The 14,773-nt window shown below is 40.5% G+C and overlaps 1 protein-coding gene across 5 annotated transcripts in view; it reads left to right on the top strand.

The window, feature by feature from the left end:
- TMEM87A (transmembrane protein 87A) overlaps nucleotides 1–12,018 on the top strand; it is a 33,896-nt gene extending 21,878 nt beyond the window's left edge. For 2 of the 5 annotated variants that reach the window (XM_075105669.1, XM_075105665.1), the window contains exons 10-20: nucleotides 625–724; nucleotides 1,476–1,569; nucleotides 2,067–2,142; nucleotides 3,845–3,949; nucleotides 5,095–5,153; nucleotides 5,417–5,520; nucleotides 5,883–5,956; nucleotides 7,264–7,325; nucleotides 8,468–8,523; nucleotides 9,792–9,822; nucleotides 10,165–12,018. In XM_075105669.1, coding sequence (XP_074961770.1) covers nucleotides 625–724; nucleotides 1,476–1,569; nucleotides 2,067–2,142; nucleotides 3,845–3,949; nucleotides 5,095–5,153; nucleotides 5,417–5,520; nucleotides 5,883–5,956; nucleotides 7,264–7,325; nucleotides 8,468–8,523; nucleotides 9,792–9,822; nucleotides 10,165–10,206 — 803 coding nt within the window. In that variant the 3' untranslated portion in view covers nucleotides 10,207–12,018. Of the gene's footprint in view, nucleotides 1–624; nucleotides 725–1,475; nucleotides 1,570–2,066; nucleotides 2,143–2,700; nucleotides 2,774–3,840; nucleotides 3,950–5,094; nucleotides 5,154–5,416; nucleotides 5,521–5,882; nucleotides 5,957–7,263; nucleotides 7,326–8,467; nucleotides 8,524–9,791; nucleotides 9,823–10,164 lie in introns of all 5 variants that reach the window. The other 3 variants (XM_075105668.1, XM_075105667.1, XM_075105666.1) reach the window with 3 other exon arrangements.
- Nucleotides 12,019–14,773: the final 2,755 nt, after the last annotated feature.

The raw sequence follows: 14,773 nt of genomic DNA, 5'->3' as shown, positions 1-14,773 counted from the left end.
ATGATCTGTGCTCTTCTAAAGCTAAAATGCTGTTGCTTTCTCTGACTCCTGAGTGTGCTGGCTTGAAGTTTGAAGTAGGACTTCCTAAGCGTAGCTTGTAATTCATTTCTGACATCTGGTATTGGCCTTGGAAGGAGACTTTGAATCTCCTGTTCAACATGACAGTGTTGCAGATGGTTTTTGGTATTCAGCCCGTAGCCTAATAATCCATCTGAAGCGATTCTCTCCACGTAAGACTTTGGGACTCTGGTTTTGAGTTTTAGGATGGATGCATACAAATGAAACTCTGCAAGTAAAACTTCATTATGACTTTGTTAATTGGCCACACCCATGGTACAGAAAGTTCTGTTGGTTGACATGTTTGGAAGATCATCCAGGCTGATCTTACAGATAAACATTTTATGGATCATTCACTCTCCACTTCCTATGGATGTAAACTTTTTCAGTAGCTTTTTTTTATGCTAAGTGACCTACCTTTTCTGAAAGCTTACTCCAGATTATGTACTTTAATAGCCTGCTTTCTGAAAATAATTGTCTTGTCTCATAATACAATCGCATGCAGTAGTTAACAAAACAGAAATTATATTTTAATAATGTAGCTTCCTTCTGTTTTGCTTTTGGTAGTTCAAGGAGCAGTAATACTGGCAGAACTGCTTTCTGCTGTGAAGCGCTCATTGGCTCGAACTCTGGTCATCATAGTCAGCCTGGGATATGGGATAGTCAAGTGAGTAATTCTGTTACAGGTTTGTTGTGTTCTATGAAAAGGCTTTTCACTGTTGGTTTTTAGTAACTTAGTGCAGTATTTATCTCCCTGTACTTTGGTACTTAAAAGGTACATGCTTTAGTTAAGTGCTGTCAAGGCCTAGACCACTAGTCAACAGAGACATACAATTCCATATGGTGATTACCTTTCCTCCCACCCCCTTCTGTGTACCACTGTTGGGTAGGTTTCTTAGTCGCTGTTGTGATACTCCACTGGCTGGAATGGTAGCTTTATATGCCTGCCTTCTGGGCAAAGAGGAGATTCTAGAAATGGGGGTGGTCAAGAATCACTGATAGGGGAGGGGTTCTGCTTTAGGAGGCTTCTGCTGCCAAGACTGCTGCTCATCTGTCTGTCCACAGCTATATAGGATGGTAAAACAACATGCTGTCTGGTAATGGAAGCTTCAAGCAAGTGTGGATATGCTGGGGGAACTGGTGGAGATGGTGTGGGCTATGACTTCCTGGAATGTTCATAAAAAGCTGAACAGGTTAACTAGGAAACAGGACTGTTACCAATGTCATCCTTAGTCACATCATACCATAAGACAAAATAGTAAGATTCAAGCACCATAATAAAATTATTTCTGGATCCAGAAGTGGCTTGTTACAAGGACTTTTTATTTGCATGCTTCATGCTTTATCTTAGACTCAAGTTGACCTGACTTAATTTCCCCACCCCCGCTTAATCTAAATTTCACTTTGTTTTCCTACAGACCTCGCCTTGGAGTTACTCTTCACAAAGTAGTTATGGCTGGAGCCCTTTACCTATTATTTTCTGGAATGGAAGGCGTTCTTAGAGTCACAGGGGTCAGTAATAACTGCTTGAATTTTCCCATATGCTACAGATGCTAATGGCTTTATTTCTATGCTAAGGGAGAGTCCCAGGGCTGTGCTGAAAGAAGGAAACAGAGACAATGGAGGAATTAAACTCTGAGATTGTGGATATGGATTATTGACAATTATTTTAAGTTTGATGTCTTCTCCATTTATCAGGATGTAATTCTGTGTGTTTTGAAATAATTCTAATAGTTTTCTGATTAGTCAGGTTTCAGACACTATATTCTGCCTGGACCCTTGTGTCTAATACTTTGGGTTAGGTAGGGCTAGTTGCAGACACAAACATGACCCACCCAGAAAACCCACCACCACTCCAATTTTGGAAACTGTACCTGGGGAAGTACATGTGAGTGGTGCTGCTACTTGTTTCATTAGGAAGTGCATCTCAGGCTATAGATTTCTGTTGTTCTGTTTTTTGTATTTTGGGATAAGGTATTTAACATGTCATGTATTTGGTACTTTTTCAGTTTTTCTATGACTCTGTGGCTCTGATAGCAAACTTGGCCCTGTCCATGATTGATGCCTGTATTATTTTGTGGATATCCTTTCATAAACTGCAGAACGTTACAAGCTTATTCACAGCTTATTTCTGTCTTACACTTTGAAAGGAATAAAAGGTGGTTTGCTTGTTTCAGTTGGGACTTTGATGTACACACAAAGGCAATTTTTGCCACTTTCAAACTCATGGTCAACCATGAGTTTGAGCTCCAACAGTGGAGCATTCAGTTCATCCACAAATAGTGTGAAAGATTTAATTACTACATTTCTAACAAGCTGATTGCTAGCTCTCTGTAATGGAAGTGGCCAGAGCATGTCATCACATCAATTGCCTCAGCAGAGGCTCCCTTTAATGGTGCTAGGTTGACTTAATCTGGAAAACTACTTGCTGGCGGAGAACTGAGAACTGACAATGTGGTATTGTCAGTTCCTCTCTGTGCATTGGGCTAAACTCTTGGTTCAAACCCTCTGCTGCTGTAGTAAAACTCAGAAGCGTTGTGGGTGGAGTATTTGTGATTTCTTAAAATAGTCTGACCCTCCTCACTTCTTCTGTACCTTGTTTCCTTTTCGGTTTGTTCTTACTGGCTCTCTCTTTGTCTCCAGGCCCAGAATGATCTTGCCTCCTTGGCTTTTATTCCCCTGGCTTTCTTAGATACTGCCTTGTGCTGGTGGATATCCTTCACTATTTTACTTGGTGGGGTGTGTTTTCTTTCAAATTTGGGGTTTTTTGGGAGTCTTTTTGGCTGAACTTTGGCTGAAACTTGAAGTGAACTTCAAGTATATGTTCTTTCTACTTTGGTAAAGTCAATAGAACCTCTGTAATTGAGTGTTCAGGTAAGCTTCTGCTACAGCCAGTACAGCAAGAAAAACTAGATAACCAGTAGATAACTGTGATAGAGCAGCTCCTGAACATAGACTAGTTAAGTCTGTCTGTTATCAGTCTCTGGTTGTTCAACTATGAAATTAATTTGTTCTAGTGTAGCACTGTAATAATGTCATAGCAGTAGCCTTTGGAGAACAGACTCAGTTTGGTTTTGGGAGAAAGTTTCTTAGCAACATCAAACCTACAATTCTTTCTGTAGAATTTGAGCTCATCTTGAAGTAGTTAGATGACAAAACGGGTCAGCGTTAACTTTTTGGTGTCTTGACATATTATATCCAAACAGCTGTAATCATGTGTGACTTTAGCAACAGTTGTCAAATACCAAACTCAAAGCCATGTATAGCAAAATTCCTATATAGTGTTTTAGTCAGTCAATCACAAAACTCCATTTAAAATGTGAATAGCTCACTCTCCAGCCATGACAACCCCAATTCTCTCCTACCGTGATGTCTCTCCCAAGTACTTGTTTTGTCACTAGGGAAATAAAATTGTAGGCAAAAGGGTGAAGACACATGTATGCACTGTCTTAATTGGATTTTAACACACTTCTAGTTCAGACTTGATTTCCATTTATCAGAAATACATTTGACACTTTCCTGGAGGAATGGGTCATAGTCCAAAAGAGATGCTTGGGTACCATCTTTGTGTGACAGAGACTTCTAGGTTTAGATGACTAAATAACATGAAAGGGATGGATGCTGCTCTTTGGCACCTTTGCCATAGGATGAACTTTTCTACTGAGTCTGGTCTACCTTTTTAGAGAGCTGAGTGTGTGGGTGGGAGAGCTGTTATAAGATCTGTGTCCTCTTAAGTCTTGTGACCAGCTTGTCCCTTCAGAGGCTTTCCTTGACTTTCCATACATATTCATCAGCTTAACTCAAACAATGAAACTGCTAAAACTTAGAAGGAATGTTGTGAAACTCTCTTTGTATCGGCACTTCACCAACACGCTCATCTTGGCAGTAGCAGGTAAGCAGAGAATTAGGTTAATCAAATAAGACCACTTGCCATTTCCATATATGGCTTGATTTGACCGTTAAAGCAGAATTTTGAGTTTGGTGACCTTGTTGTAAATGCTATAAAAGAACTTGGTATTTCTTGACTCACTTCTAATAGTGGGCCTATGCCAAGTGTTATGTTGATACTTCAGAGACAGTGGATTATTAGTCCTGATGTTAATATGATCAATAGTTCTTTGCAGCTCCTCTAATGGAGCACTTTTGTCCCTGTTAAAGCTGCTGGGGGCAAAAGATTATTATCCTATGCTGTTAACTTTGCAGAAGTAGTTTTTGCGAAAATCACAGTATTACTGTGTACTACGGGATTCTTAAGGTGTCTGAAGAGCAGAGTGATTCTTGGAAAACCAGTATTCTTAGTATTGTAAAGTAATACCTGGAAGAACACAGAATCAGGTTCTCTTTCCATTTGTAGTAGTGATGAATTGAACTTCAAGAATAAATCTTGATGCTTCCAGGTGCTCAGCTCCTTGTCTATTTGGCAGTGCTATCCATACTACGCGCAGAAAACTTCTAAGCACTGTGGGTTTTTTATTTAAATAAGCAAAAAGGCACATTCCTTTTAATCGACAGCTCTGAATAAATTCTTTGCAGCATCTGGTTCTTACTCATAGAACACCTTAGTAGAGAGAAGTCTTGCCTTCTAAAACTGGTGAGAGCACAGTTTGAGCACTGAAACTCTTATGGGTCAAGATCTGAATGCTTAGGCATTCAGGAAGATCAGATGGTTCATTTACTACAAGGTAGGCTTTACTTGTCAACTGGTAACAAAGCTGTGGTTTGGAGACTAGATGGAAGTAATGTTAGAATAGTGAATAGGGATGAGGAGCTTGGCTAAATACTTCATACCTGAATTATGCCTTCTGTCTCTGAAGAACCAAGAACAAAATATACTGGTCTGTACCTAAACTACTGTATATGGCCAGTGCAATAAATCAATCTCTTGTTTTCTAAAACTAATAAATTGGATTCCAAGAATTCACTGTTTAGGTCTTTGCCCTTTGTTTGGGAAACACAGTCCTGTTAATAGGTGGGGTTTTTTTTTTGTATTAGCATATTTTGTAGTAATAAGCTTGTTTGTTTGGTTTAACCTTGCAGCATCTATTGTATTTATCATTTGGACCACCATGAAGTTCAGGCTGGTGGACTGTCAGTCGGTGAGTTTATACTGAATGCTTCCTACAAATTGCTGCCAAAATTGGTAAGTTTATATTTGGCAGCGTAAGAAGTGAGATTGGGCATTCTGGAACAGATTTTTTTGTGAATGGTGTCTAGAGTAATATACCACATGCTAAAACTCTCACTGTTGTGGGAAATGAGCCTCTTTGTCACATGCCTGTAGTTCACCCTTGGAAAGAGCTGAGGACATGGAGTCTCATTCTTCACAACTTTTATTTGTGCTGCTGTTTTTCCTTGACAGGACTGGCAGGAACTATGGGTGGATGATGCCATCTGGCGTTTATTGTTTTCCATGATCCTTTTTGTCATCATGATTCTGTGGAGACCATCTGCTAACAACCAAAGGTTTAGCTTTTCTTACCCCTTTCTAAAAATACTGGGTTTTTTGAGAATGTTTGTTTATCCGAAGAAGTACTGGTGTATAATTTTTAATTGCTCTATACTGATCTATAAGGATACTAAGCAGTGGGGGGGGGGGGGGGGCGCTAGAGGGAAAAGTAAGTGTAGGAAGTCACATAGATAAAATTCAGTCTGTTCCTGTTGGTGAACTTATTTAAAAGTGACTTAAACTTTTGATTACGTAGTTTAGCATAGGTCTTAAACAGTGAACTACACAGAATAATCAAGTAATGCATGTTGCGGTAATTAATCTCTTCGGCAGCAAGAGGTATTATTCTAAGACAGCTTTCATTCTTTTTCTCTTACAGGTTTGCTTTCTCACCACTGTCTGAAGAGGAGGAGGATGATGAGCAGAAAGAGCCAATGCTAAAGGAAAGCTTTGGTAAGAGAAAAACTTTTTTCCCCACCTAATTTCGGTCTTGAGGAGACACTTCTGTAGAGGGAGGTCTCGTGTTCTCTGGCAAAAGTATCATTACTTGTAAAAGCAGAGTCAATGCCTCCCTGTTACCATTGATTTATGCAGTTGTAGAGGAAATGTTGGCTTTGTTTAGTGTTTACATTGCCTGCTTAATTCTGAGGTTTTCAGGTGACACCGAACACACTGCTACTGTTATGGTTGCTTTACTGTGTCCACTGGACTTTGTTTTATTAAATATGGCAAGTCATAGGTTTGGATCCAGTCATGATGACGGGTATCCAAGGTCCTCAGATATTGTTGCTAGGCAGTGATTTAGTTTGCAGTTCTCCCTTAAAATCCAGTTTAAGGATTTTCATATATTATCTGAACTCTGCTGTCAACTTCATTTTTCCATATGAGGGCCTAGTACAGGAATGTCCAGTGTAAACATATGGATGAATATGTTTACATATTCATGAAATTATATATGAATGAAACAGTCCTGCTTTATAACACCAGGTTGCATCTTTCTCTCTGTCATCCCCCTCCGACTATAAAACCCTCTCTCTTCCCTGCCTCCTGTCTCCCTACTATGTCTATTGTCCTTGTAACACTGTTTATAAGTTGTGTAAAAGGTGGGGTGACATACCCACTGCTGCTGTCTGTCCACAAATCAATTCTGCTGGGATATATCAGTGCTGTTTCAGTTGCTTAGAGCTGAGGAGGAGTCTGTAATCCCTTAGGTGCATTTGCCCTATCAGCTGTCTTTGCCTGTCTGCGAGGCTGGGAGATGCATGTTGTCTCTCAGCTCTTAAGTCAACCAAGTGGCTGGTTAGCAGTGAGTAGCTAAATAAATTTTGGGAGTTGTGTATGTCTCAGAAAGGTTGTGGGTGGGAAGGGACCTCTGGAGGTCATCCTGTCCAAACACCCTGCTCAAGCAGGGCCACCTAGAACAGGTTACCTGGGACCGTGTCTGGATGGCTTTTGAATACAAGGATAGAGATTCCACAACCTCTCGGGTCAGCTATGTCTTTGAGTTCTATGCTGCTTATGTCTAGCTTAAAGAAAAGGACTAGGAATTGATATTTCGTAGGTAAAACTGCAAAATTCAGGAAAAAACTAGGTACTCCACCTGTCAAGAAAAATACAAGTATTTCAAAGTGAAAGCGTTGTCTTACTCTGTCTCTTTGGATTTGATTAAATATTCTGAATGAACACTCAATACTTTCACTTAGTCTATGAACAACTACAGTTCAGTTGTCCCAATCTTTTTCTCCTCCTTTTGTCTTCAGAGGGAATGAAAATGAGAAGTACAAAGCAAGAACCAAATGGGAATGCAAAAGCAAACAAAGCTGTAAGTATGCCCTCCCTACCTCGAAGGATATAGATACATCTCTCTTGTTTGATAGCCCCCAAGTCGTAGCTCAAAAATATGCTGTGTTCAGCCTATAAATGTGAGTGTCCTGGTTTTGCCTCAGAATGGGAGTGAGTCGAAGTGTCATACGTTTACAGTACTTCTGAAAGGAAAGTAAATACAGGTAAATACACAATCCAGTATACATAGAACTGTATTCTGATAGAACTATATTCTGATAATGAATAATACATTACTTTGACAAGTTTATCAGGCTGAGAGGGAGGATGAGCCATATTTTAAATAAATTGTCCTTCTAATTTTGAGATTTGTAATACATTACTTGAATAGGTTGATGTGTATATTATTATTTAGCTACCTAAATAGTTTGAGTGGAACATTTTTAATATATCTGCATTTTATCCATGTGGCTTATAAGCAGAAGTGGTTTCACATTCAGCTAGGAGGTAGGTTTTGGAATCGTTTAATGGAATTCATGCATAAACTTAGAAGTGGAAAGGAATTAATGATAATAGCGATAGTATTTTTGTTGTTGACATTGTTCTTCTCAAAGGTTGTTTGCAACTGTGTGCTACTTATGTGAGAGTAACAGGAAAATCCAACTTTCCTGTTTTGGGGATGGGGGGATCAGAAAGGGTCAGTTTCCAACTTCAAAACAAGTGTGCTTGTGTTCTGAATTAGAGAGCGTTCATCAGTTAGAAATGAGAAACCCTGACAATGCATTTTAACTTACCTTTTGCAAATTTTAACTTACGCTTGTTGTAGATGAAAAATTATTATAAAATCTTCTAAAGATAATCTTCATTTGTGGGAGGCTAAACTAGGTTGTATAAATAACCAAAGTGTCCTGAGGGCCTGCTTTTCCTAGTCAGCATTAGACTATTACAGACTTGACAGTAATTTATAGTTGTTGGGGTTTTTTTTTTTTGGAATGTGTTTTCTGTCATCCAGAAATCAAGTTAAAGGTGGGTTTTCTGTGGTGTTTTTTTGTGGGTTTGTTTTTTAAGTGACATTATAAATACTTTGGTTTTTGTCAGGTAGGCTGAGAAGAAAAAGGCTTGCATGTGACAGCACTTTGGGGAAACTGAATTTTGTTTTCCATTTAATTTCTGTCCTTGTAGCAGGAGGATGACCTGAAGTGGGTAGAGGAGAATGTTCCTTCATCAGTGACAGACGTGTGAGTATTTTTATAGTCATAGTAAAAGCAGGTTTCTTGGACACAGGAACACAAATACATTAGAATGCCTTATAACTTGTATGCTGCGCTTACATGAGCAGATACTGAGTTCAGCCTGGAATGGGCCTATGACTTCTTAGCATGCTTCCACATGGCTTTGTGCAGTCTGTCAGACTTATACACTTCATGCCACTTGAATATATGCTAACTGAAGGACTGCAGGCTCAGACTCTGAAACCACAGACTGATTTGTCTGCACTTCAGTGAAGTTAAAAATAAATAAATCCAGAAAACAAACAAACCCCCTCTGTTTAGTGCTCGGAAAAGTCCTTCGAGTATCTTGCTGAATGTAAACCACTGAATAATGGCATTTGGTTCTCAACTTTATTTGGAATGTCTGAGTCATTTTTATGCTTCTGGCAATATAGTCAGCTATGTAGGCAGTCATATCTATTCTGCTTTTAATGACTTTTACATCCTAAAAATGTCAGTGTCTGTGTCTAAATTTTTCATAGCAAAACAGAAGTTCACAGATTAATTATGTTCACAAGTCTGAACAGGTAATTTTGGCAGAGGCTCTGGATTTAAGTACAAAACTCTGCTTGAAGTTAGTTCAAGGCAAAAAAATCAAGTGAAGCTTCAGGAGGACGAAAAAGTGCATTTTCTCAATTGAATTTGTTTTTCCCAGTTCTAGTACTTATTTTTTGAAGAATGGTAGGATTCCTTAAGAAAACAAGGACTAGACTGGTATAAGCTAGGAAGGAGCACTTTGAGATAGTCTGCTGCAGGGTTTTCTGTTCTTGGAAGAATGTTGATCAGGGTTGTGAAGAGATGGGACCCCAATTGATAGTTAGTCTGTTGTAGCTGAGGTGGCTATGGTACCAGTGTGACCTGTTTGATTTCTGGGATGTATTTTTATAGTATTGTCCCATATTGTAAATGTCTGCAGTGTAGTTCAGCAGTGTTCCCATAGGAATGATGCAGCTTATTTCATGGCAGCTTGGAAACTCTTCAGTTGGTAATGAGAAGCTTAGAAAGAAAAAATAAAACTGAAAGTCATTGAGGATGCTCCTTGGGCTTTTCCTCTTTTGTGTGCCTTTCTCTAATTTCTGCCTGTTTTATTGAAAGGTCCATCTTCATTATTGCTCTCCTGTGTTGTAAAAAGTTTGAGGTGAAATAATGCTGAGAATGGTTGTCAGTAATATGCTCTCTGTAGATGCCCTAATTCTCTTAACTATTTCCTTTTTTTTTTTTCCTCCCCCCTGCAGTGCTCTTCCAGCTCTTCTGGATTCAGATGAGGTCAGTTAAATCTTTCGTTCAAATTAGTCTGCTGACATGCCAAAGGAGTAATGAATTAGCTGTTAAGGACTTGGCTTATTAGAACCGCGCTCTCTGATCTTGCCAGTGCAGCAGTAAAATACTACAAGAGGGGGGAAGGACAGCAGGGACAATCATGATACAACCTCTTAGAATACAAACGTGTATTCTAAAAGAAGCGATGTCTGCTGTGTAAGCCGAACCCCTGATGTAAAATGCATACAAGTGTGCATTTGTTGTGAATGTGCAAAGCATATCACCTTATTTCTGTATAATGTAAACCTACTGGGGGGAAATGACAACACTGGGTGTTTTGTTTTCCAGGAAAGAATGATTACACACTTTGAAAGGTCCAAAATGGAATGAGGGAGTAGCTTTTTGCTATCAGAAGTGGAGACGCCTCTTTTGAAGTTGCTTGGTGGAGCAAGCGCATCCTGCTGATTTGTTTCTTGATCTCAGCCTTGGAAGTTTGATGCTTTATTGTCATGAGGGCGTCTTACTGTGGAAGAAGGTCACAAGGACATTATAAACCTTTTGGAAATTTGAATTGACAAAGTTGCTGCAAGTTTGGTTTTTTTAAGCAATTTAAATGTGTACTATTCCAGCACCTTCTGTAACTTTTCAAATATTTAATCTGTGAAACTAAAATCCCTAATGTCTGCTTGAGGAGTTTATATTTCAATGTTGCAACTGACCCTTAGAGGTGAACTGCCTGTACCTTTTTTGGGGGGAGGGTGGGGACAGATAACAGTAAGCACTGAAAAACAACAGACCCGTTTTCTGGTAAATAATGGCTTACTGCTGTTGTATGTCATGTGTCCAAAACAAAAGAGAGGTTTTTTTGAGAGAAGCTCCTGTTAATGAAGAAAATTAAGATGCCAGGAAGGAAATATTTGGAAAAGTTACAGTGATATGAGTTTTTAACAAAATCAAGTGCAATTTTATTCATAACACTGTGTAAGAAAGACTTTTCTATTTTAAATGCCATTGACCTATAGTAACACCTGCATAGAACTAACAACTTGCAGTTGTGGCACATCTCATTGCCGGCAATGTGGTGGATGCCTGGAAAAATGATTTGCCCCTATGTTCCATGTGTTGTATGATTTAATTTAAAACAAAACAAAAACAAAAAACACCACCAAAACCAAACATCACTCCTGCAGTGCTCCTCCACAAGTGCTCAACTACTCACGTTAAGCAGGTATTAACTAGACGTTTCAGCAGAACTCCCTGCACATGTAAAATCTCCCACTGACAGGTCAGCGGTCTTCAAGAAGACAGCGTCGGTTTCTAGAGGGTGCAGGCACTGCTTACTTTACTTGAGAGAGGCTTTGATGGGAGTAGGCAGTGCTGGGATCGTTCTGTTCCCAGTGTCTGTTTAGAATTGCCTCCCCTGTAAGCGATTTGCTAATGGACTTTCCTGTCCCTGTGGCCAAGAGGCGCTCTGAGATCACTGCGTTTCAGTCAAAGTTGCAGATTTCTATCTATATAATTGCTTTTTGTTTCTCCTTTTCAAATGAAAAAGAGCTTTTGGATGGTGTTTTGTTTTTATTCTATGCTTGGCTGTAGAGGCTTCACTTGCAATAATTTACACATGGAAACCCATTGTGGACTGTATGACAAAAGCTCTAATTTGGGTTTACAACCTTTACAACTGATAATTAGGAGGCAAGCAGCAGCATAGCTGGACTTCTAGGGAGCTGCTGCGGCTGCAGCTGGAATGGCATAGGGAATGGGCTTTTCTGGTTCTTCACTCACAGCTGTGTCAGCAGAAGTGAACATGTGCCTGTACGTCATTCACTCCACTGTAGGGGCTGGTAGCTTAGCTCTGCTACATCCTTATCAGCAATTTATGCTGAAACGTGGCACTTTACAGTAGAGTACCTGAGGCACAAGTGCATGGTATTTTCTGCTAGCTGTGCGTGGAGGCAGCAAACCTTCAGCGGAAGGGTAGAGAAGAAAAGCTGTAGCTGTAACACCTCAGTCTGCCTCTGCAAGAGCTGCTGGAGCTCTTCTGCCATCCCCTTTAGGCCACAGGTAGTATCTTTAATTAGAAAACAGTTTGACTTCTAATTTGCTATGCTTAATTGATATAGATGAAACGAACATTACCTCCGTGTCCTTTTGGGGAGTGGAAATTTTGTGAAATAAAGCTACATGAAACTTGCTATTTAATATTTGGGATTTTTTTTGTTTGGATTTTTTGAGACAAATAAGGGAAAAATGTTCTCTACTGGAATCACAACAGAAGTTTGTATGTACTATTTAATAAAAGCTAGGCAAAGAGTAGAAAGGCTAACATTGTGTCCTACTTACTACCTGTTCTCTCCCATGAGAAAGCGTTAACCTCTTTACACAGCTCCCCCACTTTTCATTACCTCTTTATTGCATGGTGTTTATAATGTAGTTATTCCCAATTGGCACTTTTTTCTTCTTAAGCTTGACAATAGAGTGGAAGTCTGTCATTTGAAAAGCTAAAGTAGATAGGGCAAATCATAAATTTCTGAACAGAAGTGGAAGGTCTACACAGGTTCCGTTATTGCATTCATAGTTTAATAATTTAAAGACTTAAAATTAATGTAGCAGCAGTTGGTGCTTTCAGCCTATGCAGGTTCGAGCAGTCCTTTCTGCCTTCTACCCTTCCATCCCTGAGTAACTTCCATCAGCATTAGAAGCTGTCCTGAATTGCACAGGGGGCTTGTTGCTCCCATCGTTAACTGTTCTTGTTTTTCCACTTGTTTGGCAGAGTTTCTGTACCCTTGGAAGGCAGCATCTGCTGCCTAGCATGCAGCAGGCATGTGCTGCGACTTGTTTGCAGTCTTATGGAGTCTGTATTGGAGCTGAGTTCCCACAGGATCATGTGGGCTATGGTACACACAACTGCTGCCACAATTATGACTTTGGAAGATGTGGCTAAAAGCAGAGATGTGGGTGAGGAGTGAAGGTTACGTGTGCAAGGGAGTTGCAGCAATGTAGCCTCTCCCCTGACAGCACGTTCAGCCAGACGTATTGGTTCTGTTGCCTCTCCTGATGCCTGGGTTTTGTTCCTAAAGACACGTAGGCTCCATGACTTGTCAGGAAAGCTTCAGCAGCATGGATAGCTTGCTACAACACATGAAACCAGAAAGCCTGTAGGATTGTTACCTTTAATTATGTAGACAGGGAAGACAATCTAAATTTACACCCATTCTTTCAAACCGGGTATTGTAATTTTAAAACCGTACAGACTACTCTGAAGACTTGGTGAGCAGGAGAGAGGAAACATGTCTGCTCTTAGGTTTGAGATCTGCATAAGTTTTTAGTGACTAGAATGGTGTGTAGAAGCTGAATTTAGCAAATTTGGCTGCTGACTTCAAATATCTTCAACAAGCTGTTCCTAACTGAGATAATGCTCTACTTGCTGAAAAAATAAACATCTGCCAGGAAGTGAAATACAGAGGGAGTTTTTTAGAGTTCTTGTGCCTGATTAGTTCTCTGTGTGTGGATTTATTTGTGAGAGTGGATATTACTGATGTGATTGTTGTAGCATGTGCAGGCTATGCAAAAAACTGAAAGTAATAGTGAAGAAGATTACGTTGTTGACCAGCTTTTAATTAGGGTGACAAGATGTTCCTGCTAGGAGCTCCAAAGGAGGGACTGAGTAGCAAGGAATCACATAGCATGGTGAAAAAATGCAACAGGCTTTATAGGCACAGAGTGAGTCAGGATCATAAGACCTGGGGTAGGGAAGGCTATGTTTGTCTCATTCTGCAGATGTAGGGGTGTGTGAGTTTGTCAGCTTATTTTTATTCTTTTTTTCACTTTATATGGTGTTTTATGTTGTATGTTAAAGGAAAAGTATGCTACTTTTAAAACCTGAAGAGGCCAATGCCTTGCACATAATTTTCACTCTGGTAAAAATGCATTACAGCCATTTGTATGTGAAGTTATTAGCCTTATGTTTCCTTTCACTAAATTGGTGCTATGTTCCTCTTCCTTTTGTATGAAACCTAGGTCAAAGAGAACGGATACACGCCATTACTCCTTTGGCAATTTGCAGTTTTGGTATCTGTGAAGGGGATGTGACTTACGGTTTTGTGCTTTAGCAAGGTTTCATTCTTGAGCAGGAGGGAAGCTGAATGCATGAGTACCATGCTTGTTTTCCCATGGGTCTGCTTCAATCTCCCAGCACACAGCCCCAGCTCAGACGCTGTTTTCTAAAATAGTGGTCTCTGTTGATGTTCAGAGAACGTAGCACCACATGCTTTTTTAGTTCTGTTTAGTTAGTTTAGCTTCTAGGCCGGTGGTGAATGTTGCACCTCTCCGTGGCCAATGTAAATGCAACCATGGCCTGTTCTGGAAGGGACAAGGTAAAGATTTCCTCCTGGAGATTGAACTTCACTGGCCAAGATCATAGCGTAAGTTCATTCAAATAAAACTTAGGACCTCCAAAACCAGACATTTACTTGCAACAGATGTTTTGCTGTTCTCATCTGGTTTCCATAGGTTATGCAGGTCAATTTTGGTCTTTACATACAGCGTGACTTTCCTACCTGCCACAGTGTAGGTTAGTAAATGGCAACCTGACGCTGATACTGACTGACCTGACCCACAATGTTGTTGTGGGAAGACAAAATGTCTTACAGTCTATGCCCTTTTCGGGCTGTATGAAGATACACAAGGGCTATGTCAGGGCGGGGAGCGTCCCCTCAGGGGCAGGGAGTGGGCGCCCTGAGACCGCTGGTGCCGGCCGTGCCGACCCGCCTTTCCCGAGCACCCGGGAGCCGGGGCGGCCTCCTTGATGGCACACGCTTTGCAGGCTGCCGGCGCAGGGACTCTGTGCCTGGCGTGGAGCTGCCCCGGGCCATGCCAGGACCCTAGAGACGGCTCCCGCCGCCACCACCGTACCTCTCCTCCCGCCCCGGGGCCCTGAGGGGGCGAGGCAAGGGCG

Source organism: Phalacrocorax aristotelis, chromosome 10 (genome assembly GCF_949628215.1).
Source record: "Phalacrocorax aristotelis chromosome 10, bGulAri2.1, whole genome shotgun sequence".
NCBI classification, from domain to species: Eukaryota; Metazoa; Chordata; class Aves; order Suliformes; family Phalacrocoracidae; genus Phalacrocorax; species Phalacrocorax aristotelis.
This window is presented reverse-complemented; position numbering and strand designations above follow the sequence as displayed.